Source organism: Castor canadensis, chromosome 13 (assembly GCF_047511655.1).
Source record: "Castor canadensis chromosome 13, mCasCan1.hap1v2, whole genome shotgun sequence".
Classification (NCBI taxonomy): domain Eukaryota; kingdom Metazoa; phylum Chordata; class Mammalia; order Rodentia; family Castoridae; genus Castor; species Castor canadensis.
In genome coordinates, this window is record NC_133398.1 from 86,081,226 (window position 1) to 86,106,804 (window position 25,579).

Below are 25,579 nucleotides of genomic sequence, written 5' to 3' on the forward strand. Positions count from 1 at the left end.
ATGGAGTCTGATGCTTGAGCTTGGTAGTTGGGGGACTGATGTTGTTTGACTAGTCTTATGAGTTTGATGCTGGGAAATTTGTCTGTGTTTCCTTTCATATGAAAGCAATTGTCCTAGCATTGCTGAGAGTAATGTGTATCAGAGCTGGGTAGTGAAGACCACCACCTGTAACAGGTGTGCTGAACAGTGTTACAGTCCTGACATGGTAGCCTGAACAAGGCAGACATTGGTCCTGAGTGGGAGTCAAAGTGCACTGGGAAAGTGATGAAAAATTCAGCCGGTTCCTATATTCTAAAGTGAGCTAGAGCTAATGTGTTTCCTGAACACATCCTGCAGTTGCTGCCTCCATTCTGTATCATGTTCCATTGCCTTCTCCATTCCTCTTGATCTGTAACAGGTCAGAGAGAATCATCTCATTGGCAAAGCTCTCTCCTCTTTCTGCCCATCCTTCCTCTTCTGAGTCTTATACCCACTATGCTGCCCCTGCCCACTGCATGTCACAGATCATTGAAACCTGTCTGTATTTGTGGTTTTTACCATGAGCCTATGAGCCTACTAGGTCTGGAGCTGCCCTCAGTTCATCTTCTGTAGTCTCTGCCCTGGCCAGTTTCCTCCTGTTTGCAAATACTGACATAGGACAGTGACCCAGATACTCATTCCATGAAGCAGCTCAAGAAATTGATGACAAAATGTTACTGCATCTGTTGGAGGTATGGTTCCCAATCTTTCCCCAGTGTTATTACCTTAGTGAAGGTGACTATTCCTTTCTCAGGTCTGGTTTTAATTTTCCATTTTAGCTGCTGCTATGTCTCTTCTGTCACATTGTTTCTAAACATGTCTGGTGTTAACACACCCAGACCTGAAGTGGGTAGTATTTTGGGCTTCACATTACCCACAGCAGCTCTTTTCCAAGAGGGCATGCATATTTTAGCATGTCCAGGACAAGAGATTAAGATTGGTGAATAAAATGTTGGGGCCTATATTTACATTTATATAAATGATAGAAATTAAGGAAACTCTCTTACTACAGCTTATATGCTGTTTATATTTGCATACACATACAGAAATAAATCATTATGTTAAAATAGTTTTGCTGCTTGAGTTACCCCTAAAGTAAGTCAAAATTAGATCCAAAGTAGGCATGCTTTTGTTAGGTGCTAGCTTGAGCTAGCTTGAGCTTAGGCAGTCAGGGCTGGGTGCTAGAAAGAGGCAACTGGCTAAAGTCACCAGAAAATAGAAGTAGGGCAAGAGAGCAAACACAGCAGGATGCTGGTCAAGGTGTGAAAAGTGGATAAGAGCAATTGAAATTTGACAAACAACCTCAAGGAGGGGGAATGAGGGAGGAAAAATGTGAGTACAGACTTTGTAGCAAAACTATCAGACCAGTCTATCAGAAAACAGTTTTTTAGGAGCTTGCAAATGCTACCCTCAGAGCCAGATTAAAACCTCTAGTTCTCAGGTGTATGGCTCAGTATTTCTGAGTTCCACCCAGGCACTAAAGGTCCTCTGTCTTCCTGTACCTAATAAACTTTGTCTTGCTTTCTGCTCACCTGTTTTCCAGGCTTGTCATTCTTTGACTGATCTTGGACAAGTATCTGACAAACTTAACCCACAGTGGTATACAGTTATTCTTGTATCACTTTGTAATTAGTTGTTCTGATTTGCTGTAGTAAATACTATGAGAATTGTCTCCCAAATGCATTTTCCATGTCACAGTTTCCCAGCCCTCAGATTGATCAGAAATATGGTATCATAAGCTTCAATGTCATTAAGAACATGGATGTGGAGCTCAGGCAGGAGTGTGGCACCTGGGCCTACTCACAGGACCTGTACAGAGACACAATGCTGAAGGCACTTGCCTCTGTGGGTGACCGGGTCTTACCCTAGGACCCCCAGTGCCTTTCCTTTTTACTTGCAATACAATATGGACCCTTTTTAGTGTGTAATACAATTTAGCTGTTAGATTCCAGCATCTACAAACATCAGAAATAATGTTGGTCTCTCACTTCTTCAATGCAAGATCCCAGTGAGTACCTGCCTGGGGCTATCTGGAAGCATCACATCATCAAACCAGAGGCCATTTACAAGTTAGAACAAGGAGAAGAGCCCTGGTTATCACAGCCACATGGATGATGGCCAAAGGATCCATGAAAATGAAAGGCTCTTCAGGGGTCCAGTTGCAATAGTGTGTAAAAAAGGATAGAGCCCATAAAACTAAAAGGAGATGACCAAACAGACTAGAGAATGGCAGTTTTCTTTCTTAAAAGCCAGCAAATAAAGAAATTGGATTATAAGTAAATATAGTAGCACTATAATAAAACTGACAAAGGTTATAAAATCTACTAAAATTGGGCATAGAGTAGGGTAAAAGCAGAATAGAAGCACACAACCTTTACTATTGTTTATAATAAGGGATCACTAGATTTTGTCTAAACAAATAAGTGGTTAAGGGAATGTAACAAAAAACCAGAAATGAAATCTATTTCATTTATTAAAAGGAAAATACAAAGCAGGGCATGGGGTGGGGCACACCTGTAACCACAGCTACTGAGGAAGACAAAGCAGGCCTCACCAGTTCTAGGTCAGCCTGGGCAATATGGGAAACTGGGTCAAGAAACAAAGGGCCAGGGATGTAACTCAGTGATAGAGTACTTGCCTAGCAAGCAAGAGACCTTGGGTTCATTCCCCCCAGTATGGCAAAGATATATTTAAAAGGAAAATACACTTACTGAGAGTATTTTTTTAAATAAACCCAACTGAAAAATAAATACCATAAGATGAAATTCAGACAAAACAGTCTGACAGGTAAGATATAATGACGTGTATTGAAAGCTGTTGAATAATGGGGGATAGGAAGGAAGGGAAAAGGGAGAGTAACAGAGGAAGTTGAACTGATGAAAGTAAAGTATACTCACAGTGTGGATACATCAAGAAACTCTTTGAACATTGACTTAGAAATCAATAATGAAAGACCGTACTGTAAAATAGGTACATTGTTGTGGGGGGTACTTGTGGGAGAGAGTGGGTGAATGGAGGAGATGAAGGAGAGGGACTATGGTTGATGGGTTTCATATACATACACAACATACAACAATGAAACCTCTTGCAATTACTTTAAATGGGGCAGGGAGGGTTTTTGGGGAGGGGGAATGGAGGGGGTGATTCAACCAATGTACAAGGCTATTCGTAATTATTGCAATGAATCAGTCCTGTACAATGAATATATCCAAATTGAAAAAGAAAAAAACAGCCTGCCAATCAGTAAGTGCAAACTACTATCTTAGATACATTAGATTTTAAAAATTCCAACATATATTCCCATGTGTATTATGCCAAATAAACAAATAGTTGAGGTTGAAAGTTTGAAGCAAATGGTGGCAAAGTTGATGACAAAAAATATGGTTTAGGGTTTGTGATCTAAGCATGAGTAAGAGTTAAAATTAAAGAATACAATCAGTAAATAAAAAAGGAACTTTAATAAACTGTAGAGCACAATGTTAAACGATGGTAAGAACATGTGAAAAATCTAGTAAGGCATCGAAAACTGAGAAGCAAAAAAACTCTCTTCATGAGGATAATGAAAAATTACCTCTCTTAAGCAACTTCTATGAAAAGGAAATCAGAATCCAAGCTGCAGAAATGCTATAAAATAGGAAAATTAATGCTGTATGTATAATAACTGTAGGATATGGCTAAAATGATCACGAGAAAATAATAGCTAACCTTCATAAAAAAGAATATAAAAGAACAATGACAAAATAAGAACATAAAAACTAGAAGAAATAAATTAAATTAAGTATACTTTTGAAAATGGGACGAATCCCCCTTCCAAAATAAAAAATCCCAAGAAATGTTTCTGACAATGGAAAAAAATGGATAAATTTTAGGTAATCTAACCAAGGTAAAAGGATGACAGCACACACATACGAACTTTTTTTTTCTTTATTTTATTTTATTTTTATTCACATATGCATGCATTGTTTGGGTCATTTCTCCCCCGGCCCCTCCCCCACCCTCTCCCCTCTTGCCCCCTCAGTTCCAGGTGGGTCCTGTTCTGCCTTTATCACTAGTTTTGTTGAAGAAAAGTGACAAGCCTAATAAGGAAGACAATGCGTTTTTGCTAGTTGAGTTGAGGATAGCTATACAGAAATATTCCTAGCATTGCTTTCATGTACACATGTTATGACCTATGTTGATTCATGTCTAATTGATCTTTACCCTGGTTACTGATCCCCTTCTCATGATAATCTCTGTTGCTTTAAGGTTTCTGTATTAGCTCCTCTGGAGTGGGGACATCAAACGCTTTCACGTTTTGGATTTTCTGCCTATTTCTGTATCATCCAATTATAAGTATGCACCTACCCATCAATACACCAGAATACTATTCAAGTATAAATATCAGGGGAAATGGGTAACATGTGCAGAGAAATATAAATACATGTGGTACATTATGAAACTTTATTGAGACAGCTGAAACAAGACAAATGGATGAAAACTAAACCAGGAAATGGAATGTTTACTGGGTATGCATGTGAATCACAGGTCTCAATATTTTTATTTTAAAGCTTTCAGTTTACACAAGCATACATATAGATTTAATGGTTTCCTGAAAATAATCCCACTCTTGTATGGAAGGGCTTGCTGCACACAGAGATTTTCATGTGTGGAGAAAGATTTGGTTGTCACACCTTGGGGAGTGGGGTTTGCTACCTCATCTAATGAACAGAGGTCATTGATGATTCTTAACAGCCTACAGTTCACAGGATTGCTCCCTAACCCCTACCAAAAGACTTATCCTGTCTAAAGTGTCATTATTGCCTAGGGCTGAGAAACACTGCTCTAGCAGGGAGAGAACTTTTTATGAATCTCTGTTAGTAAAACAATATGTTATGTGTTAGTTTGGGATATTTAAACAGTTAAGCAACTGAGCAATTGAATTAAGCAATTAGGAATTAAGCAATTCAAAAACCCAAGAATAAACATGCACTTTACACATGTTGACCTGCAGGTGGCACTGCAGAACAGGAAGGGATCCTCTGCTTGTCTGTAAGGGTCAAATAGTCTCCCTTGTCTCACACCATGCCCTGAATCACTTTGCAATGGGCTGAAAACCTGATCATCAAGGCGAAAGAATTACTTTAGAAACTTGTATGGACAAAGGTAAACCCATCAAAATCACAGCAGACTTCTCAACAGAAACATTAAAGGCAAGAAGAGCGTGGGGTGAGATCTTCCGGGCACTGAATGAAAATAACTTCAACCCCAGGATACTCTACCCAGCAAAGCTATCATTCAAAATAGATGGAGCAATAAAAGTCTTCCATGAGAAGCAGAAACTAAAACAATATGTGACCACAAAGCCACCATTACAAAAGATTCTGCAAGGGATCCTGCACACAGAAAGTGACACCCAACTTAACCATGAAAAGGCAGGCAGCACCAAACCACAGGATAAGAAAAAGCAAGACAGTAGAGAGTAACATCAAGTTAGGTACACACAATCAAACCTTCAAACAACTAAGATAACTAAATGGCAGGAATCACCACATACCTATCAGTACTAACACTTAATGTCAATGGACTTAATTCACCCATCAAAAGACACCGTTTGACAAAATGGATTAAAAAAGAAGATCCAACAATTTGTTGCTTACAGGAGACTCATCTCACCAACAGAAATAAGCATATGCTTAGGATGAAAGGCTGGAAGAAGATTTACCAAGCTAATGGCCCCCGAAAACAAGCAGGAGTAGCAATACTTATCTCTGACAAAGTAGACTTCAAACCTACATTGATCAAACGAGACAAAGAAGGACATTCCATACTAATAAAAGGGGAAATAGACCAAAAGGAAATAATAATCATCAATCTGTACGCACCCAATGTCAACGCACCCAATTTCATCAAACATACCCTAAAAGACCTAAAAGCATATATAAACGCCAACACAGTGGTTGTGGGAGACTTTAACACTCCATTATCATCAATAGATAGGTCATCCAAACAAAAACTCAATAAAAAAATCCAAGATCTAAAATATGCAATAGATCAAGTGGACCTAGTAGATGTCTATAGAACATTTCATCCAACCTCTACACAATATACATTCTTCTCAGCAGCCCATGGAACCTTCTCCAAAATAGATCATATCCTAGGGCACAAAGCAAGCCTCAGCAAATATAAGAAAATAGAAATAATACCGTGCATACTATCTGACCACAATGCAGTAAAAGTAGAACTCAACAACAAAAGTAAAGACAAAAAACATGCAAACAGCTGGAAACTAAATAACTCATTACTTAATGAAGAATGGATCATCGATGCAATAAAAGAGGAAATTAAAAAGTTCCTAGAAGTCAATGAAAATGAAAACACAACCTACCGGAACCTATGGGACACAGCTAAGGCAGTCTTGAGAGGAAAGTTTATAGCCATGAGTGCATATATTAAAAAGATTGAAAGATCCCAAATGAATGACCTAATGATACATCTCAAACTCCTAGAAAAACAAGAACAAGCAAATCCCAAAACAAATAGAAGGAGAGAAATAATAAAAATAAGAGCTGAAATCAACGAAATAGAAACCAAAAAAACCATACAAAGAATTAATGAAACAAAAAGTTGGTTCTTTGAAAAAATAAACAAGATCGATAGACCCCTGGCAAACCTGACTAAAATGAGGAGAGAAAAAACCCAAATTAGTAGAATCAGGAATGCAAAAGGGGAGATAACAACAAACACCATGGAAATCCAGGAAATCATCAGAGACTACTTTGAGAACCTATATTCAAATAAATTTGAAAATCTAAAAGAAATGGACAGATTTCTAGATACATATGATCATCCAAAACTGAACCAAGAGGAAATTAATCACCTGAATAGACCTATAACACAAAATGAAATTGAAGCAGCAATCAAGAGTCTCCCCAAAAAGAAAAGTCCAGGACCTGATGGATTCTCTGCTGAATTCTATCAGACCTTTAAAGAAGAACTGATACCAACCCTCCTTAAACTGTTCCATGAAATAGAGAGGGAAGGAAAACTGCCAAACACATTTTATGAAGCCACTATTACACTTATCCCAAAACCAGGCAAAGACACCTCCAAAAAGGAGAACTATAGGCCAATCTCCTTAATGAACATTGATGCAAAAATCCTCAACAAAATAATGGCAAACCGAATTCAGCAACACATCAAAAAGATTATCCACCACGACCAGGTAGGCTTCATCCCAGGGATGCAGGGGTGGTTCAACATACGAAAATCAATAAACGTAATAAACCACATTAACAGAAGCAAAGACAAAAACCACTTGATCATCTCAATAGACGCAGAAAAAGCCTTTGATAAGATCCAACATCATTTCATGATAAAAGCTCTAAGAAAACTAGGAATAGAAGGAAAGTTCCTCAACATTATAAAAGCTATATATGACAAACCTACAGCCAGCATTATACTTAACGGAGAAAAATTAAAACCGTTCCCTCTAAAATCAGGAACCAGACAAGGATGCCCACTATCTCCACTCCTATTCAACATAGTACTGGAATTCCTAGCCAGAGCAATTAGGCAAGAAGAAGGAATAAAAGGAATACAAATAGGTAAAGAAACTGTCAAAATATCCCTATTTGCAGACGACATGATCCTATACCTTAAAGACCCAAAAAACTCTACTCAGAAGCTTCTAGACATCATCAATAGCTATAGCAAAGTAGCAGGATATAAAATCAACATAGAAAAATCATTAGCATTTCTATACACTAACAATGAGCAAACGGAAAAAGAATGTATGAAAACAATTCCATTTACAATAGCCTCAAAAAAAATCAAATACCTAGGTGTAAACCTAACAAAAGATGTGAAAGACCTCTACAAGGAAAACTATACACTTCTGAAGAAAGAGATTGAGGAAGACTATAGAAACTGGAGAGATCTCCCATGCTCATGGATTGGTAGAATCAACATAGTAAAAATGTCGATACTCCCCAAAGTAATCTACATGTTTAATGCAATTCCCATCAAAATTCCAATGACATTCATTAAAGAGATTGAAAAATCTACTGTGAAATTTATATGGAAACACAAGAGGCCACGAATAGCCAAGGCAATACTCAGTCAAAAGAACAATGCAGGAGGTATCACAATACCTGACTTCAAACTATATTACAAAGCAATAACAATAAAAACAGCATGGTACTGGCACAAAAACAGACATGAAGACCAGTGGAACAGAATAGAGGATCCAGATATGAAGCCACACAACTTTGAGCAACTTATCTTTGACAAAGGAGCTAAAAATATACGATGGAGAAATAGCAGCCTCTTCAACAAAAACTGTTGGGAAAACTGGTTAGCAGTCTGCAAAAAACTGAAACTAGATCCATGTATATCACCCTATACCAAGATTAACTCAAAATGGATCAAGGATCTTAATATCAGACCCCAAACTCTTAAGTTGATACAAGAAAGAGTAGGAAATACTCTGGAGTTAGTAGGTATAGGTAAAAACTTTCTCAATGAAACCCCAGCAGCACAGCAACTAAGAGATAGCATAGATAAATGGGACCTCATAAAACTAAAAAGCTTCTGTTCATCAAAAGAAATGGTCTCTAAACTGAAGAGAACACCCACAGAGTGGGAGAAAATATTTGCCAATTATACATCAGACAAAGGACTGATAACCAGAATATACAGGGAACTTAAAAAACTAAATTCTCCCAAAACTAATGAACCAATAAAGAAATGGGCATGTGAACTAAACAGAACTTTCTCAAAAGAAGAAATTCAAATGGCCAGAAAACACATGAAAAAATGCTCACCATCTCTAGCAATAAAGGAAATGCAAATTAAAACCACACTAAGATTCCACCTCACCCCTGTTAGAATAGCCATCATCAGCAACACCACCAACAACAGGTGTTGGCGAGGATGCGGGGAAAAAGGAACCCTTTTACACTGTTGGTGGGAATGTAGACTAGTACAACCACTCTGGAAAAAAATTTGGAGGCTACTTAAAAAGATGGACATCGATCTACCATTTGATCCAGCAATACCACTCTTGGGGATATACCCAAAAGACTGTTACTCCAGAGGCACCTGCACATCCATGTTTATTGCGGCACTATTCACAATAGCCAAGTTATGGAAACAGCCAAGATGTCCCAGCACTGACGAATGGATTAAGAAAATGTGGTATCTATACACAATGGAATTTTATGCAGCCATGAAGAAGAACGAAATGTTATCATTCGCAGGTAAATGGATGGAATTGGAGAACATCATTCTGAGTGAGGTTAGCCTGGCTCAAAAGACCAAAAATCGTATGTTCTCCCTCATATGTGGACATTAGATCAAGGGCAAACACAACAAGGGGATTGGACTATGAGCACATGATAAAAGCGAGAGCACACAAGGGAGGGGTGAGGATAGGTAAGACACCTAAAAAACTAGCTAGCATTTGTTGCCCTTAACACAGAGAAACTAAAGCAGATACCTTAAAAGCAACTGAGGCCAATAGGAAAAGGGGACCAGGAACTAGAGAAAAGGTTAGATCAAAAAGAATTAACCTAGAAGGTAACACCCACACACAGGAAATCAATGTGAGTCAATGCCCTGTATAGCTATCCTTATCTCAACCAGCAAAACCCCTTGTTCCTTCCTATTATTGCTTATACTCTCTCTACAACAAAATTAGAGATAAGGGCAAAATAGTTTCTGCTGGGTATTGAGGGGGGGAGCGGGAGGGGGCAGAGTGGGTGGTAAGGGAGGGGGTGGGGGCAGGGGGGAGAAATGAACCAAGCCTTGTATGCACATATGAATAATAAAAGAAAAATGAAAAAAAAAAAAAAAAAAAAAGAAACTTGTATGGAGGACATCTCTAAGACACAGGGGAGAAAGTGTTCCTGACGATAAAGAGAGAGATTATATATTTGAAAATGAAAAGACCAGTCAGAGAGTGACAGATAGATTTTCAACCAAAAAAGAGCCAAAATGTAGGTGGGCATGGTGGCTCATAGCTGTAATCCCAGTTACTCAGGATGCTAAGACTGGTAGCATCACATTTCTAGGTCAGCCCAGGCAAAACGTTAGTAAGACGCCATCTCCAACAATAAGCCAAGCATGGAGGTGCACAATTATAGAATCCCAGCCACTGGAGACATCTGTAGGAGGATCATTGCCTAAGGACAGCAATGGGCAAAAACACAAGATCCTATTCAAAAAGTAACAAAAGCAAAGAAAGGTCTGGGAATATGGCTCAGGTGGTAAAACCCTAGTATGCAAAAAAAAAAATGTGGAATGTAACACTTGCAACAGATACAACTCACAAAGAATTAGTAAGATAGAATGCAGAATTCAGATATTACTTTAGTGTGGGTTTGTTTCCATGATATCTTTCTTTAAGATGCATCCCTCCTCTAGGTGTCCACAAATCTCTGCCTGTTTCCCTTCTCCAAAGCACCTCTTCAGCATCCAATGGGCTGGGTATTGTGCACACACACTGATTTTCCTTGTTTTTTGTGACCCTGGGAATACAAGCTCCAAGTGAGCAAGGGACCTTTGTCTCTTGTTTGGTGCATCATATCCAGTGTCTGCCACATGGTTTTTTTTGTTTGTTTGTTTTTTTAATATTGAACTAGTATTGATGAATGAAGAACAATTTTTTGTTTTCCAAAGTAAAAAGTTTTCCCAGAAAAGGAAATACATGTGGCTAATAAAAATTAAAAGACAGTGGATTCATGGTATTTGGAGGAAACATAGCATTAGCTCCCAGTGAGATGCCAATTTATACCAATCAGTGTTACAGGGCGAAGCTGTCATACCTACTGTGTGTAAGAAAAGGTACTGTCAGAGACAAAAAAATATAAATATAGAAAAGAAAATGTACTGTTAGAGACACCTGTGAAAGTCAGGCGGCAGAGCCAGGGTGCTGTGACTGGCATCACTCTTGCTTTGGAAATGCATATTCCCAGTTATAAGCAGTTGCACACCAGTCTCCTCATCTCTAGAGACACTTTTTTACATGTTCATAAGGCCAGGAGTGTACATGGTAGTATCATTTGCAAGGGCAAAAAAATAACAAAGTATAATGCTGTCATACAGTGGACTATGTTATTAAGTACAACAGGGACAACTGCAAGAAACGTAAGTTATGGCTTCCCAGTTTTATCATGGACATTTGGGATGGATAAGCCATGGCTATAATGGGCTGCTCTGTGCACTGGACAGTGTTTGCCAGCATCCCTGATTCCTCAACTAGATGTCAGCAGTATCTCCAAGTTCAGACAACCAAAAATGTCTCCTGATGCCTGGGGAGATACTCACTCATCTCTGGGTGAGTACCACTGACATATAATGAAAAAGATGTCACAGAACTCTATAAAATAGAATGAAATATCATTCTATACTATACTATATCTCTGTCTGAGCCCTCCTGCAACAAGATATTATTTGAAATGCAAGCGAAATGGAACAATAAAATCTATCCATATAACTGAAATAAAGGAAGAACAGAGAAATGAGAATCAAAGGCACAGTTAACAAATAATTAATAACACATAGAGCTAAACACAAATCATCAATAAATACATCCAATAAAATTGTCTTGGCCATTAATCAAGCACAGATGGCCAAATGCTCTTTAAAACTCTATACCCCTGCTTTATAATAGTGATGATAATACATTATCTCTATACATGGAGAATCTCTATATGCAGAGAGTGCCAGAACTAAGTTTAAAAAATAATGGAGAGCCAAGTGTTATGGTGCATACCTGAAATCCCAGCTGCTAATGAGGTGAACACATAATGATCATGAATTTGAAATAACCTAGGTAAAGTTAGTGAGAGTCTATCTCAAAAACAAAACAAGTGTAGTTCAAAAACAAAAAGTAAAGTTCAAGTTGTAGTGGCCCTTCTTTCAATACTGCAAAAAACCAAAACCAAAACAATTTTCGAACCTTTCCAAGAAACTTATTTCCAATATGATGATACAGGGAATAGTAAATGGATGCAAGAATTTATCCCAAGCAAACACGAATGAAAAGCTAACTGAAATGTGTGCATTCATAGTGGATGAAGCTGACTTTAGAAGAGTGGACATTTCCAGGGTTAGGAGGGACATTCCATAGTGTCATAAGAACACAAAATTATCTTAAATATGTTTTCACTTAATGTTAGGACTTGAAAATCACACAAGGGAAAACTAACCAAACTTGAAGGAGAATTTGACAAATCCACATTGAGAACTGGATATTTCAACACTCTTCTCTTGGTAATCAATAAGACTCAGAGAGAGAAAATCACCAACAACACAGGACAAGACAACACTATCCCCCAACTGCATCAAATAGATACATACTCTTTTCAAATGCACATAAACATTCACCCAAATAGATGATATCTAAGGTCTTTGCAGACTTAAAAGAATAGAAATCACATAAAGTATATTAGAATGCATAATGATATTAACAAGAAACCGCTAAGAAAAAGATGATATAAACTTTCTAACTGCTTAAATATTAACCAATTCACTTCTAAATTCTTTATGTGTCAAAGAGGAAGTCTCCTACGAAATTAGAAAATTATATGAATTAAACACTTTAAGATTTATGGGAGGCACATAAGCCAGTACTTAGAGGGAAATCTATAACCTTAAATGATGTAATTTTTAAAAAAGAAAAGTCTCACATCAATTAAGTTTCCCCTTCAGAAAAACAGATAAAGACCAAAAAATAAATGCAGATACATGGAAGAAAACAATAAAGATAAGAATAGATGCCAGTAAAATTGAAAAACAAAAAGCAGAATTCAGTGGGACCAAAAGGTATTTCATTAAATATAAAAGTATTTCTAGGAATACAGGCAAAGAATAACACAAAGAATTCACAATTCACCAATATCCTGAAATAACGGGTGTCATCATAAGCCAGGGAGCCCTCAAACAGATAAGGCAGGAGCACTATAAACGTTTCCATATACATAAAATGAACAACTTAGTGAAATGGACCTGTTCCTCCCCAAAACCAAACTTAAGAACTCTCCATGATGAAAGTGAGACCTTGAATAATTTTGTAATTATGAATGAAGTTGAATTTTCAGTTAAGGAAAAGAAATTCTAATCCTGGAACATGAAAAGAAATAATGTCAATTGCACTTTGTCTCTTCCAGAAAAACAGGGCAGGAGGGAACATGTCCCATTTTTACCTTTGAGGTTATGGTCACTCTGATCCCTAACCTAAGAAAGTATAAGAAGAGAAAGATACAGAGCAGTCAATGTCCCTCATGAGCCTTGTCACATGCAGGCAGCACTTTGCTGTGTCTCTCCTTGTCATCTACAGAATGAAGAAGAGAACACAGGAATGGGGCCCTAGGTTTTGGAGTGCAACTTAATGGCAGAATTGTACTATAGAAACCCATCTTAAAACCTTTTTAAAACAATCCCTGGTTGGAAAAGAAATGGAAAAGTGAACCATCATCCAGAGAAAGGTACAATCCCTATAAACAGCCAGGCCTCCTTTCCAGGGGCTCAGTTCAAAGTGGGAGGACTGAGAGAAGCCTGGGAGGAAGTAGAGGCTCCTCAGAGCCACCCTGTCCTCAGTCTAGCACCTCCTGCTCCATCTACAGGGTGAGGGAGCCACCTCTGTCCTGTGGCCCTTACACAGGTGTTTGAGGTAGGAGTGGGGTGAGGGGACCCCTCCACTTCAGCCTGTAGTGGGGAAGGAACTTTTCTCAAGCCTTGCCTTCATGGCAGAAGTGTAGACTACAACTGTGTTTCTGTCCCACTTTGTAAGTAAGTGCTCAGAGCAGGCAGCAGGGACACCATGAACAAGTGGTGCTGCCTGTGGCCTACATGCTAGTGAATTGGCCTGGCTCAGAGCTGCCATGCTTGGCCTCCCAGACACCTGCCTGGTGCAGTTGTGTCAAATGGGATCCCCCACCAGAGCCTCAATCCTTCACAGACCCAGGATCTCCAGCAGGAAAGCGGGCTTGCAACAGATGGAGGCAAAGATGACCACCAGGCTTCTTTCTGCTGACTCTGCCACCAGCACTCTCAGGGTGTGAAGAGTAGGTTGGGGATCTTCAGGTGGCTTAGGCAGAGAGGACAAGGACAGTTCTTAAGCTCTGCTTCTCTCCCTTCTCTTTTGCATCTGTGGGGACCAGTTAGAGGAGTCACTTTGCTGAAAGGACGTACAGAAGAAAGGCCCTGGCAATGGCTCCCATGAAGGAGCCCTCTTTAAACCCCTGCCTAGTTCAGACAGCACATTTGCATACTCAGGAAAGTGAGTTGCCCATCATGTGATCCTTTCATGCTCATTTACTCCCACCTTCCCCTGCTGGAATTGGAGAAGTCAGGAGTCAAGGCCAATGGCTGTTGGAAGAGGAAGAAGCACCAAGGCACAGCAGAGGGAGAAGGCAACCCTGCTGTTTATCAGCCTTGTTCAGGCTTCCCTTGAAGAGCAGCTGTACCTGGTGAAATGCTTTCCTTTCAGTGCAAGGAGACTGGAGGAGACCTCTTATTCCTGGGTACAACCAACTGATTTTTCCTTATCTGAATATGAACAGCTAAGCCATGGGGATCCCAGATTTCAACTAAAACTCTAGGGACCCAGCACTAGGGCACAGGTGTTAGCAGGGAATGTGGAGAAAACAAGAGTTGGTTTTGTACAACCCCATGAGTATAAATTGTTCAAAGTCAAGGCTGGGATTGCAGAAGGGTCCTTTAACATCAAAGTCAATTAGTAGAAACCAGCTAAATATCATGTGCAAAAAAGTGATTTGAAAAATTACTTGAAAGAAGATTCAGTTTGTTTTTTCTTAGAAGACACTAAGTTTCAAATACATACAAAGCTCTAGTTTTGTGCTATAAAATTACATTGCTTCATTCTAGGTCAAGAAGTTGAATTTGGAGACATTGAGTGACTTGCCCAAATCATGGACATGGTAGTGACAAGGATATATAATTCCAGGGACCATAGGGGGAAAAATAAATTTAGATATCATACAAAGATTTAGTGGCCACTGGAAATAAGTGTGTAACATATTCCTAGCACTAAATTATGTCAGGAATAAAAAGAAAGGGTGGAGGGACGGTCTTTCTTCTGAAGTTTCAGGATGATCCCTAAGCTGAGTGAAGTCCCTGGGTTAAGTAGTCATGGGTAAGGAATGATAGACACAGTGAAAGCATCAGAGGCAGTTGTTGGTGATTCCAGGTTCTGGACAAAAGAGAAGCAAGAGTGGTAGGCACTGTCACAGTGAATGAAGGTGAGACTGGTTAACACACACACACTCTCAGAACTGAAGACCTGTGCCACCCTCCCTTCCTAGACAGGATGATAGCCTTTTTCAGTGCTCATCTACTTTGGTTGGAAAAGTACTCTTTTAGTTTCTGGGTCATTTGTGAAACTGTGGCATTGTGGATATGAGGAGCACAAAGCACATGTCTGTGATGCAATTGGCTAGTCTTATGGCAGTGTGACCTAAGGAGTAGTGGTTCTTCAGCAAACCTCTGAGTAACCATGGAAACTGAGCCTGTTTGGAACAGCAGGCTCATTTCTTGTTTGGAAATGCAACATCCACATTGGCCATGGGTACAAGTACAACAAAGGATTGTGCTCCAAGAGTGGTTATGAGTTTGACCAACATTAGAGAACCTATTGGGGAAGCCATTAGGGAGCCCTTGACTATCTGGATCTGGATGCATTGTGCTTTGATAATGTGAGCAAGACAGAAAGGGGAGCTGTGGGTTTCTGGGAAAGCCTGCAGAAATTTCTTCTTGTAGGAATCCCTTTTGAAAATAAAATAGGTGAAACTGTCAGTATGGCAGTCATAAAGGAAGTGGCTCCTGGGAATAACAATGTGAATGCATCTTTTGTTATTATTTGGAAAAGACCTTTGTTCCTTGGTGCACTAATAAAGCATCTTCAGTTGCAGCATTCCACCCTGTGTTCTCGAGTGTCTGATCTACTGAAGTCAGTGTGAGACTTGAGACCTATGTTAAATAAAAACTATCTCAAGACCAAATGAGTAATACATCTTGAATGTATTTAGAAATACATATCTGGACATATTAAGAATCACTTCAGGGACCAGGGATAGTAGAATACTTGCTTAGCATGTCTAAGGCCCTGGGTTTGATCACCACAACTACAGGAAAAAAAAATTTTATTAGCAGTGAAATATTTTGAGGTAAAAAATCTGAAAACAAGAAATGTATTTTTGTTATTTTCTCCATTATCTCATTTTAACATCCATTTCTTCTTGGTATGTATAAAATGCCAAATGTTTATATAATTTAAAGTACATGAATCTTACTAAGACAAACTAGTGGTGGTAAGCAAATCTGGAAATATGGACATTATCTTTGTAACAGATTGAACCCCTTGACCATTTCTTCTAGGGTGAAGACACAAGTTTTTGACATAAAAATTGGACACAAATCATTTAAGCAGCATTTGACAGATGTGTGTGCACTGACTGATGGGAATGTGACTTTAATGAACATTGTTTATTGGAGGTTGGCACAGGTGTTTGACCTCAGGCCTCCAGCTTGCTAGGCAGGTACTCTACCACTGGAGCCATACCTTCAGCCTACTTGCACAGCTTTTTGAATAATGCCACGGAAGAAAAACCTATTTAGCAAATTTTAGTAACAAACAATTTATTATTGATGTTTGTTTCAGACTTTATAACCTCCCCAAACAACTTTACTTCAAAAGACTGAAGAATAATCACTTAATTGAATCATAATAAAAAATCAAATTGAAGCTGGCTGGAATCCTGGCACTCAGAAGGCTGAGCCAGGAGGATTATGAGTTTGATGTCAGCGTGGGCTTTTGAATGACTCTATGGTCTCTGTAAGAGGAGGTCTCTGTGAAGACTGTGAGATTGTGTAAGTCTAGGTGGTGCTGTGGGAGGTCTCTGTAGGAGATCTCCTGTCAGGAAATGGCAAGGCAAGGGCAAGGGCAAGTCTCTGTATATTGTCTTGGGGTGAATTGTGTATGAACTCTATGGAAAACTTCTACATCTTTGGGAAGCTACTGTGGGGAAATGTGAACTCACATGGCAGTTTTGTGTGTAAAGTCTCAGTATAAGATCACTGTGAACTATGTGTAGTCTCTATGGAAGGTCATTATGACATTCCCAAGTGACTGTGCATATGGTCTCTGTGGGAATTCACTCTGTCATCCCCTAGTGACTGTGTGGTCTCTGTGGGGAGTCACTATGACATACTCTCGTGACTGTGTATATGGTGTCTGTGGGAGGTCACTGTATCACACATAGTGAGTGCGTGTGTGGGCTATGTTGGGGATCCCTGTGCCAACCCTAGTGACTTTATGGTGGTCTCTGTAGGTCATTGTGACAGCTCTAATAACTGTATGTGTGTAGTCACTGTGAGAGGTCACAGTGACATCTCCTTGTAACTGTGTGTGCTCTCTGTGCGAAGTCAACTTGACATCCCCTAGTGAATGGTCTCTGTGGGGGATCATTGTGACACATCGGTAATGTCAGTACGTGTAGTCTCTTTGGGAGGGCACTTAGACATCCTCTAGTGACTGTGAGGTCTCTGTGGGAGGACACTGTGTCATCACATAGGGCCTGTGTAGATTCTGTGGAAGGTAATTGTGACATCCGAAGTGTATGTGTGTGTTCTCTTGGGAGACCACTGTGCCATCCTCTAGTGACTGTCCATTCTCTATGCGAGGTCATTGTGACACCCCTAGTAACTGTGTGCATTCTCAGTGAGAGGGCACTGTGACATCTCATAGTGACTGTGCATTGTCTCTGAGGGAGTACACTCTGCCATCCCCTTGTGACTGTGTGTGTTCTTTGTGGGAAGCCCCTGTGCCATCTCCTAATGACTGTGTGTGGTCTTTGCATGAGGTCACTCTGACATCCTCCAGTAACTATGTGTGGTCCCTGTGTTAGGTCAATGTGCCATCCCTTAGTGACTGTGTGTAGTCTATGTGAGAGGTCATTATGACATACCCTAGTGACTGTGTTTATTGGTCCATAAGGTCACTGTGCTATCATCTACTGACTGTGTGTGTAGTCTCTCTGGGAGGTCACTGTCACATCATCTAGTGACTCTGTGTGTTCTCTTTGGGAGGTCACCTTGAAAAACCCCAGTGACTTTGTGATCTCAGTGGGAGGTCACTGTGTCATCTCCTAGTCTTGTGTGTGGTTCCCATGGAAGGTCATTCTGGCATCACTTAATGACTGTGTGTGGTCTCTGTGGTAGGTTACTGTGACATCCCTTAATGAATGCCGGTGATTTCTATGAGAGGGCACTATGACAAACCCTAGTGACTGTCTGTGGTCTCTGTGGGAAGTCATTTACATCCCCTAGTGACTGTGTGCAGTTTCTGTGGCCAGCCACTGTGCTACCCCCTAGTAACTATGAGTGTGGCTTCTGTGTGAGATCACAATGACATCCCCTAGTGACTGTTTTTATGGTGTCTGTGGGAGGTCACTGTGCCATCCTCTAATCACTGTGTAAGTTGTCTCTCTGCAAAGTCACTGTGAAATGCCATAGTTACTATGTGTGGTCTCTGTGGTAGATCACTCTGCAATGCCCTAGTGACTGGTTGTGGTCTCTGTGGCAGGTCACAGTGACATCCCCTAGTGATTGTGGTCTCTGTGCAATAAGTATGTGTGTTGCCTCTGTGACATGTCAATGTTTTATCACTTAGTGACTATGTGTGGTCCCTTGGGAGGTCACTCTGACATCCCCTAGTGACAGTATGTGTGGTCTCTGAGGGAATTAACTGTGACATCCTATAGTGATTCTGTGTGTGGTCTCTGTAAAAGTTCACTGTTACATACCCTAGAGACTGTGTGTGATCTCTTTGGGAAGTTACTTTGATATCCCCTAGTGACTGTGCATGACCTCTTTGGGAGGTCACTGTGACATATGCTAGCATCTGTGTGTAATACCTGTGGAAGGACATCTCCTGTGTTGTCTCTGTAGGAGGTCATTATGGCATCCATAGTGACAGTCTATGTAGTCTCTGTGGGAGAGCACTGTGACATTCTCTAGGGACTGTGTGTGGTCATTGTGGGAGGTAATTGCCATCACATAGTAACTGTGGTCAGTGTGAAGGTCAGTCTGCCATTCCCTACTGCCTAAGTGTGTGGTCTCTGTAGAAGGGCTCAGTGGCAAACCCTAGTGACTCCTTATGGTGTCTGTGGGAGGTCACTGTATCATCCCTTAGTTACTGTGTGTGGCATCTATGGGAGGCCACTGTGACATCTTCTAGTGACTATGTGTGTTGGCTCTGTGGGAGGTCATTGTGATATCCCACAGGGACTGTGTGAGGTCACTGTGACATCCCCTAATGACAGAGTTAGGTATCTGTCAGAGGTCGATGTTAATCCCTAAGTGATTGTCTGTGGTCTCTATCAGAGGTCACTGAGACATCCTCAGGTGACTGTGTGGGATCTCTTTGTGAGGTCACCTTAATATCCCTTAATTACTATGCAAATGGTCTCTGTCAAGGTCACTGTGACATCCTCTAGTGACCGTGTTTGCTCTCTGTGGGAATTAAATGTGACTTCCCCTACTGTCTGTGTGTGGTCTTATGGAAAACCAGTGTGGTACCCTCTAGTGACTTTGTTTATCGTCTCTGTGGGAGGTCACTGTGACATCCACTACTGACTGTGTTTGGTCCTTGTGGAAGTTCATTATGATATCCCTTAGTGACTGTGTTTGTGGTCTCTATCAGAGGACACAATGACATCTTCTTTTTACTCTGTGTTCTCCATTGGAGGACATTGTGCCATCACTCAGTACCTGAATGTGGTCTCTGTGGAAGGTCACATTGCCATTTCTTAGTGACTGGCTGTAGTCCCTGTGAGAGGTCACTGTACCAACCCCAGCTGACTGTGTGCAGTCCCTGTGGCTGGTCACTATAACATCCCTAGTGTCATATGTGGACTCTGGAGATCATTGTACATCCTCTAGTAACTGTGTGTTCTCTGTGGGAAGTGATTGTGATATCCACTAGTAACTATTTGTATGGTCTCTATGGGAAGTCACAGTGACATCCTCTAGTGACTGTCTTTGGTCTCTGTGGGAGGTCACTGTGACATCCTCAAGTGACTGTGTGTGTACTCTCTGTGGTGGGTCACTGTGCCATCCCATGACTTTGTGTGGTCTCTGTGGGTGTGGGAAGTTACTGTGACATCCCTTAGTGGTCTTTGTGAGAGGTTAGTGTGACATCCACTAGTGAATGTCTGTGATACGCACAGAAACGCATACACATAGTCACTGTAATATCCCCTAGTGACTGAGTTTGTTCTCTCTGAGACATCACAGTGACATCTCCTAGTAACTGTGTGTGTCTTCCGTGGGACAAAATTGTGACATACCTAGGGACTGTGTGGTTTCTATGGGGATAACTGTGATATCTTCCAGAGACTGCATGTGTCTTCTCTGTGGTAGATGACTGTGCATCCCTTAGTGACTATGTGTAGTCATGTAAGAGGTCACTCTTACATCTCCTACTATAATCTGTGTGGGTCTGTGGGAGGTTACTGTGACATCCCTTAGTTGCTATCTGTAGTTTGTGTAAAAGGACATTATGAAACCACCCATTGACTATGTGTGGTATCTGTGGGAGGTCACTCCTGCATACTTTAGTGACTGTGTGTGTGGTCTTCTGACATCCCTTAGTGAATGTCTGTGATTCACACAAACACACATACACACAGACACTGTGATACCCCCTAGTAACTTGGTAAGGTCCCTGTGCGAAGTCACTGTATCTTCTTCTAGTAACTGTGTGTGGTCTCTGTGAGAGGTCAATGTGACATCCCTTAGTGACTGTGGTGTCTACTCTTAGTGACTACTCTTAGTGGCTGTGGTATCTGTGTGAGGTCAGTAGTATCTGTGTTCCTTGTGGGAAATCACTTTGCCATCCCAGAGTGATTATGTGTGTGTTCTCTGTGGGAGGTGATTGTGGCATCTCCTAGTGACTTTGTATGATCTCTTTGGATATCACTGTGACATCCACTAGTGGTGGTGTGGTCCCTGTGGGAGTTTGTTATAACATTCCCTAATGACTGTGTGTGGTCTCTGTTCAAGGTCACTGTAACATCCCTTAGATACTTTTGTGTGGAGTATGTGAGAGGTCCCTGTGATATCACCTAGTGATTGTGTGGGAGGTCATTGTGAAATCCCCTATGCACTGTGTGTGGTCCCTCTGTTGGATGTCCTTGTGATATCCCCTAGTGACTGTGTGTGTATGGTCTCTGTTGGAGGAAACTGTGGTATAGCCAGGTGACTAGGTGATTTCTCTGTAGGAAATCCCTCTCCCATCCTCTTGTGACTAGGTGTGCGGTGTCTCTGAGCAGTCACATGACATCCCCTAATGACTGGGTGGTCTTTGTGGCAGGTCACTGTGACTTCCCCTAGGAACTACTGTGGTCTTTGTGAGAGGTCACTGTGACATCCTCTAGTCACTGGGTTTGTGGTCTCTGTGGAAGGTCAATGTGTCTTTCAGTAGTTACTGGGTGTATGGTCTCTGTGTGAGGTCACTGTGTAATCAAGCAGTGGCTGTGTGTCTGGTCTTTGTGGATGGTCACTGTGCCATCCCTTTGTGACTGTTTGCTCTCTGTGTGACTATCCCTAGTGACAGTATGTATAGTCTTTGTAGATGATCATTTTACACCCTTTAATGACTGGTGGTAGTCTGTGAGGAGATTAACCTTGACATCCTCTAATGAGTGTGTGTGTGGTGTCTCTGGGAGGTCACTGTGATATCCTCTAGTGACTCTGTGTGGTCCCTGTGGAAGACAAATGTGCTATCTCCAAGTGCCTGTTTGGTCTCTGCGGGAGATCACTGTGACATCCATTGTGACAGTGTGTGTGGTCTCTGTGAGATATCACTCTGATATCCACTAGTGAATATTTGGATTCTCTGTGAGGTCATATGACATCACCCAGTGACTGTGTGTCTTCTTTGTGAGAGGTCATTATGACATCATTTAGTGACTGTATTTGTGACTGTGTAAGTTACTGTGACATCCCCTACTGATTATCTGTGACACATATGGAAACACATACATAGTCATTGTGATAACCCCTAAGGACTATGTGTATATGTTCTCTCTTAGAGGTCAGGGTGACATCACCTAGTGACTGTGTAGTCTCTGAAGGCAAGAAATCTCGACACTGACCTGCAACATATGGATAATACTGAATTCTATTTATATTGTTTTTCCTATCCATACATAAATATGGTAAAGATTAACTTGTAAATTAAACACAGTAAGACTAGCTTATTTCTCTTGAAATAGCTAAAACTATGTGGAGGCACTAGTCCAGGATCTGAAGATACAGGTCAGTGATAGAGCACTTACCTATCACCCATGAGACTTTGGGATCAATCTCCAACATTTCAAGAGTAATTCTGTGTTTGCCAGGTGTGGTGGTTCAGGCCTATAATCCTAGTGACTTGGGAGAATTGAAGTTCGAAGTCAGCTGGGAGAAAAAGTTGGTGAGACTCCAATCTCAACCAATTAAAAAAAAAAAAAAAAAAAGCTGGTGTGGTGGCAAATGCCTGTTAGCCCAGCTACAAGGAAAGTGTAAACAGGAGGATTGTGGTCCAGATTGACCCTAGCATAAAAACATGAGACCCTAGTTCCAAAATAAGTAAAGCAAAACTGGGATGGGGAGATGGCTGGTAGAGTGCCTGCCTAGTAAGCACAAGCCCTGAGTTCAAGCCAAAGTATTGAAAGGAAAAATAAAAAGAAAGGAATAATCGTGTTTGACTTTCAACTGCTTTAAAAAATATGCTAAATGGTACCATAGTAACAAGGCCAAATTACCTGTCTCAATTTGGGTCCTATCTATTTTCCAAGCTTTGTCTCCAGCTCCTCTTTCATGGAGCCTCTGTGCTTGAGCCAAAACAACTCAATGTCACACGAACATGTTATCCATTTCTAAACTGCTAGTCCACCTTCAGGGGCCTAATGCTTTTCCTCGTCTTCAATTGTGCCTCACTGAAACAAATGTTCCTTCTTTGTGTACTTCAAACTCCCTCAGAAAGATATTATAATTCAGTTTGCCACATAATTGTTACAGTAAAAGAAGGTGAAATTCAAACTTATACAGTGACGTTGGGAGTAGAAGGCACTTTAGAAGTCAACAAGAAACCGGAAGGAAAACAGAACCCAGAAAAGACTAGGCCTTGAAAATACGAGCAACAGACGTGATCACCTGATTTCCTCACCTCACCAACCCTAGTAAAAATAAATCTTATCTTTCATCTCTTTTCCATTTCTTAAGTGGTAAACTCATCCTATAAGCTGCTCAGGTTAACAACCTCACAGTCATTTTAGTCCACATTGAAGGGGTTTTTAAAGTCTCGGAACGAGGCAATAAGCATGCAAAAGTATTTAGTAAATGAAAATATTTGCAGTGTTTTATTATACATTTAGATCCAAAGTCATAGAAATGTAAACATTGAATACCAATTTAGCCAAAATATGACACAACTATTGCAAAGATGAGAGGACATAAAGTACTAAATGTTCATATTCCATAGAAGGAAGTTAAAAAAAGTAAAGTATTAGCCAGGATGCCAGTGGGTCACGCCTGCAATCCTGGCTACTAAGGACGTAGAGATCAGGAGGATCACGGTTTGAAGCCAGCCCGGGCAAAAAAGTTCAAAAGACCCTATCTCGAAAATACCTAAAACAAAAAGGGCTGGTGGAGTGGCTCAAGATGTAGGCCCTGAATTCAAGCCATGGTACTGCAAAAAAAAAAAAAAAAAAAAAAGTGAAATACAAAGGAAAGGAGGCCATATAAACATGTTATTTAGAATTAAGAAAGTAAATCTAGATGAAATAATTAAAATTTTATCTCTGCAAAACAGAAAAAGGGGATGAAAAGTAGGGTGGGTTTTAAAAATACAAATCAAATACTACTTAATTTTTGAAGTTATATACATGTGCTACATTATTTTAATATTCTATCAAGTGTATGTACCAGGGCCATCAGTATAAAAATTAAAGCCTCTCTTAAAGTCCATAATCCTAGATATCTCTAATTAGAAAATGCTCTACTCAAGAGATTATTTTCCTTTTGTATTAAGTTTTCCATGATAAAATTAACTTTCTAAAGAAGAAATTAGGAATATATACAACAAAGCAGTCTTCAAGGGGAAAAAGTAAAATATTTTATTCCTCAATTAGCTGGCACTTCCTTCTGCCCAGTACATCAGCATTCAGAATCAGCCTCAAAGAAAGCACATGACGAAGTCTAGAACCCAATGACATTAAATGAGAATTTACCACATGAATTAAAGAAAAAAATTTAATATTTAAATATTAATTTTTCTAAAGAAAAATTGTTTACAAAGCTCAACAATAATGTTAACACTGTAACTGTAACAGAACAGTTAAACAGAGTGATAATAAGGACAGCTGATGCCTAATTTTGTGATGTATGTTTCCTGTGTGTTTACCTCTGGGGAAAAATATACTTACCCCAAAGAAACACTTTCATTCTAATAACTGAAAGCCACGTGCTATTAGGAAAGTTGATTTATAACCAATAGATGTTAACATTGCTTCAATTTTAATTATACCAAATTTTACCCTTTCAACTAAGCCAATTTAAAAACATGCCTGAGAGCTAGGTGTGGAAGTACACACCTATAATCTAAGCACTCAACAGGCTGAGGCAGGAGGATTGAGTTCAAGGCCATTTTGGGCTCTGTAATGAGACCGTGTCTGAAAAATCCAACAAACAAAAGTTCTTAAATAAGTAAATAAAAACTTACTTGAACTCTAAATCTCCAAGTCGATCCAACAGGAATACCAGGAATAGGTCCATAATGCTTAGAAGGAACAATAGTACATTCTTTCGTTCAACCAACACAAGCCATTCCCTGTAAATCATAAAATAAGGTGTTTGAGAAATCATTTATGTTAAATCTTAATGAAAAACTTTAATTCCTATAAGATGTAAATGAAGTAGAAACCCAGCTAATGATATAATTTAAGCATCACTGTTATCAACAAACATTGTTTAATCTTTTACACCATTACTACAGTATGGAAATATTCTATACTATAAATTCTACTAAGGAAAAAACAGAAGCTGCTTCTTTACCCTGCCCCAGTCTCTTGGGCTTTCAGTACTAGATGATGGCATCTTTGCTTTCTTTTTGCTCATCTTGAGTTTTTCACCAGCCTTTACAACCTCACTGGAATCAGTTTTACAGCAAAGAAAATACCTTTAAAAGCAAATTTGACAATACATTAAAGCCTGTAACAGTAATAGAATAATGGCCTGTCTAGATTAGGTTATTTACAGATCTTAAGTTGACACTGAAGGATTAAACTTTTCAAAACATTTGCATGATTAGGCCAGCTGTAAAAAAAATTGTCATTCCTTTAGAGAATTTAAAGATTTTAGTATAAATCCTCATGTTCAGTTCAAAAGCCAGACAAAACTATGAGATTCAAATGGAACCACAAACTCTTATCTTATCTGAGATAAGAGAATAGAAATTATTCACTTGAAATTCTTATCATTAAAACTAAAGCAGAAAGAATTGATGCTTCCAGATCAA

The 25,579-nt window shown here is 39.9% G+C and overlaps 1 protein-coding gene across 1 annotated transcript in view; it reads right to left on the reverse strand.

Moving 5' to 3' along the window:
• Positions 1 to 25,579, reverse strand: part of LOC109677642 (E3 ubiquitin-protein ligase UHRF2-like) — a 98,250-nt gene that overhangs the window by 24,852 nt on the left and 47,819 nt on the right. Inside the window, 2 exon segments of the mRNA XM_074052186.1 lie at positions 24,785 to 24,892; positions 25,117 to 25,240. Of these exon segments, the coding sequence (XP_073908287.1) occupies positions 24,785 to 24,892; positions 25,117 to 25,240 (232 nt within the window).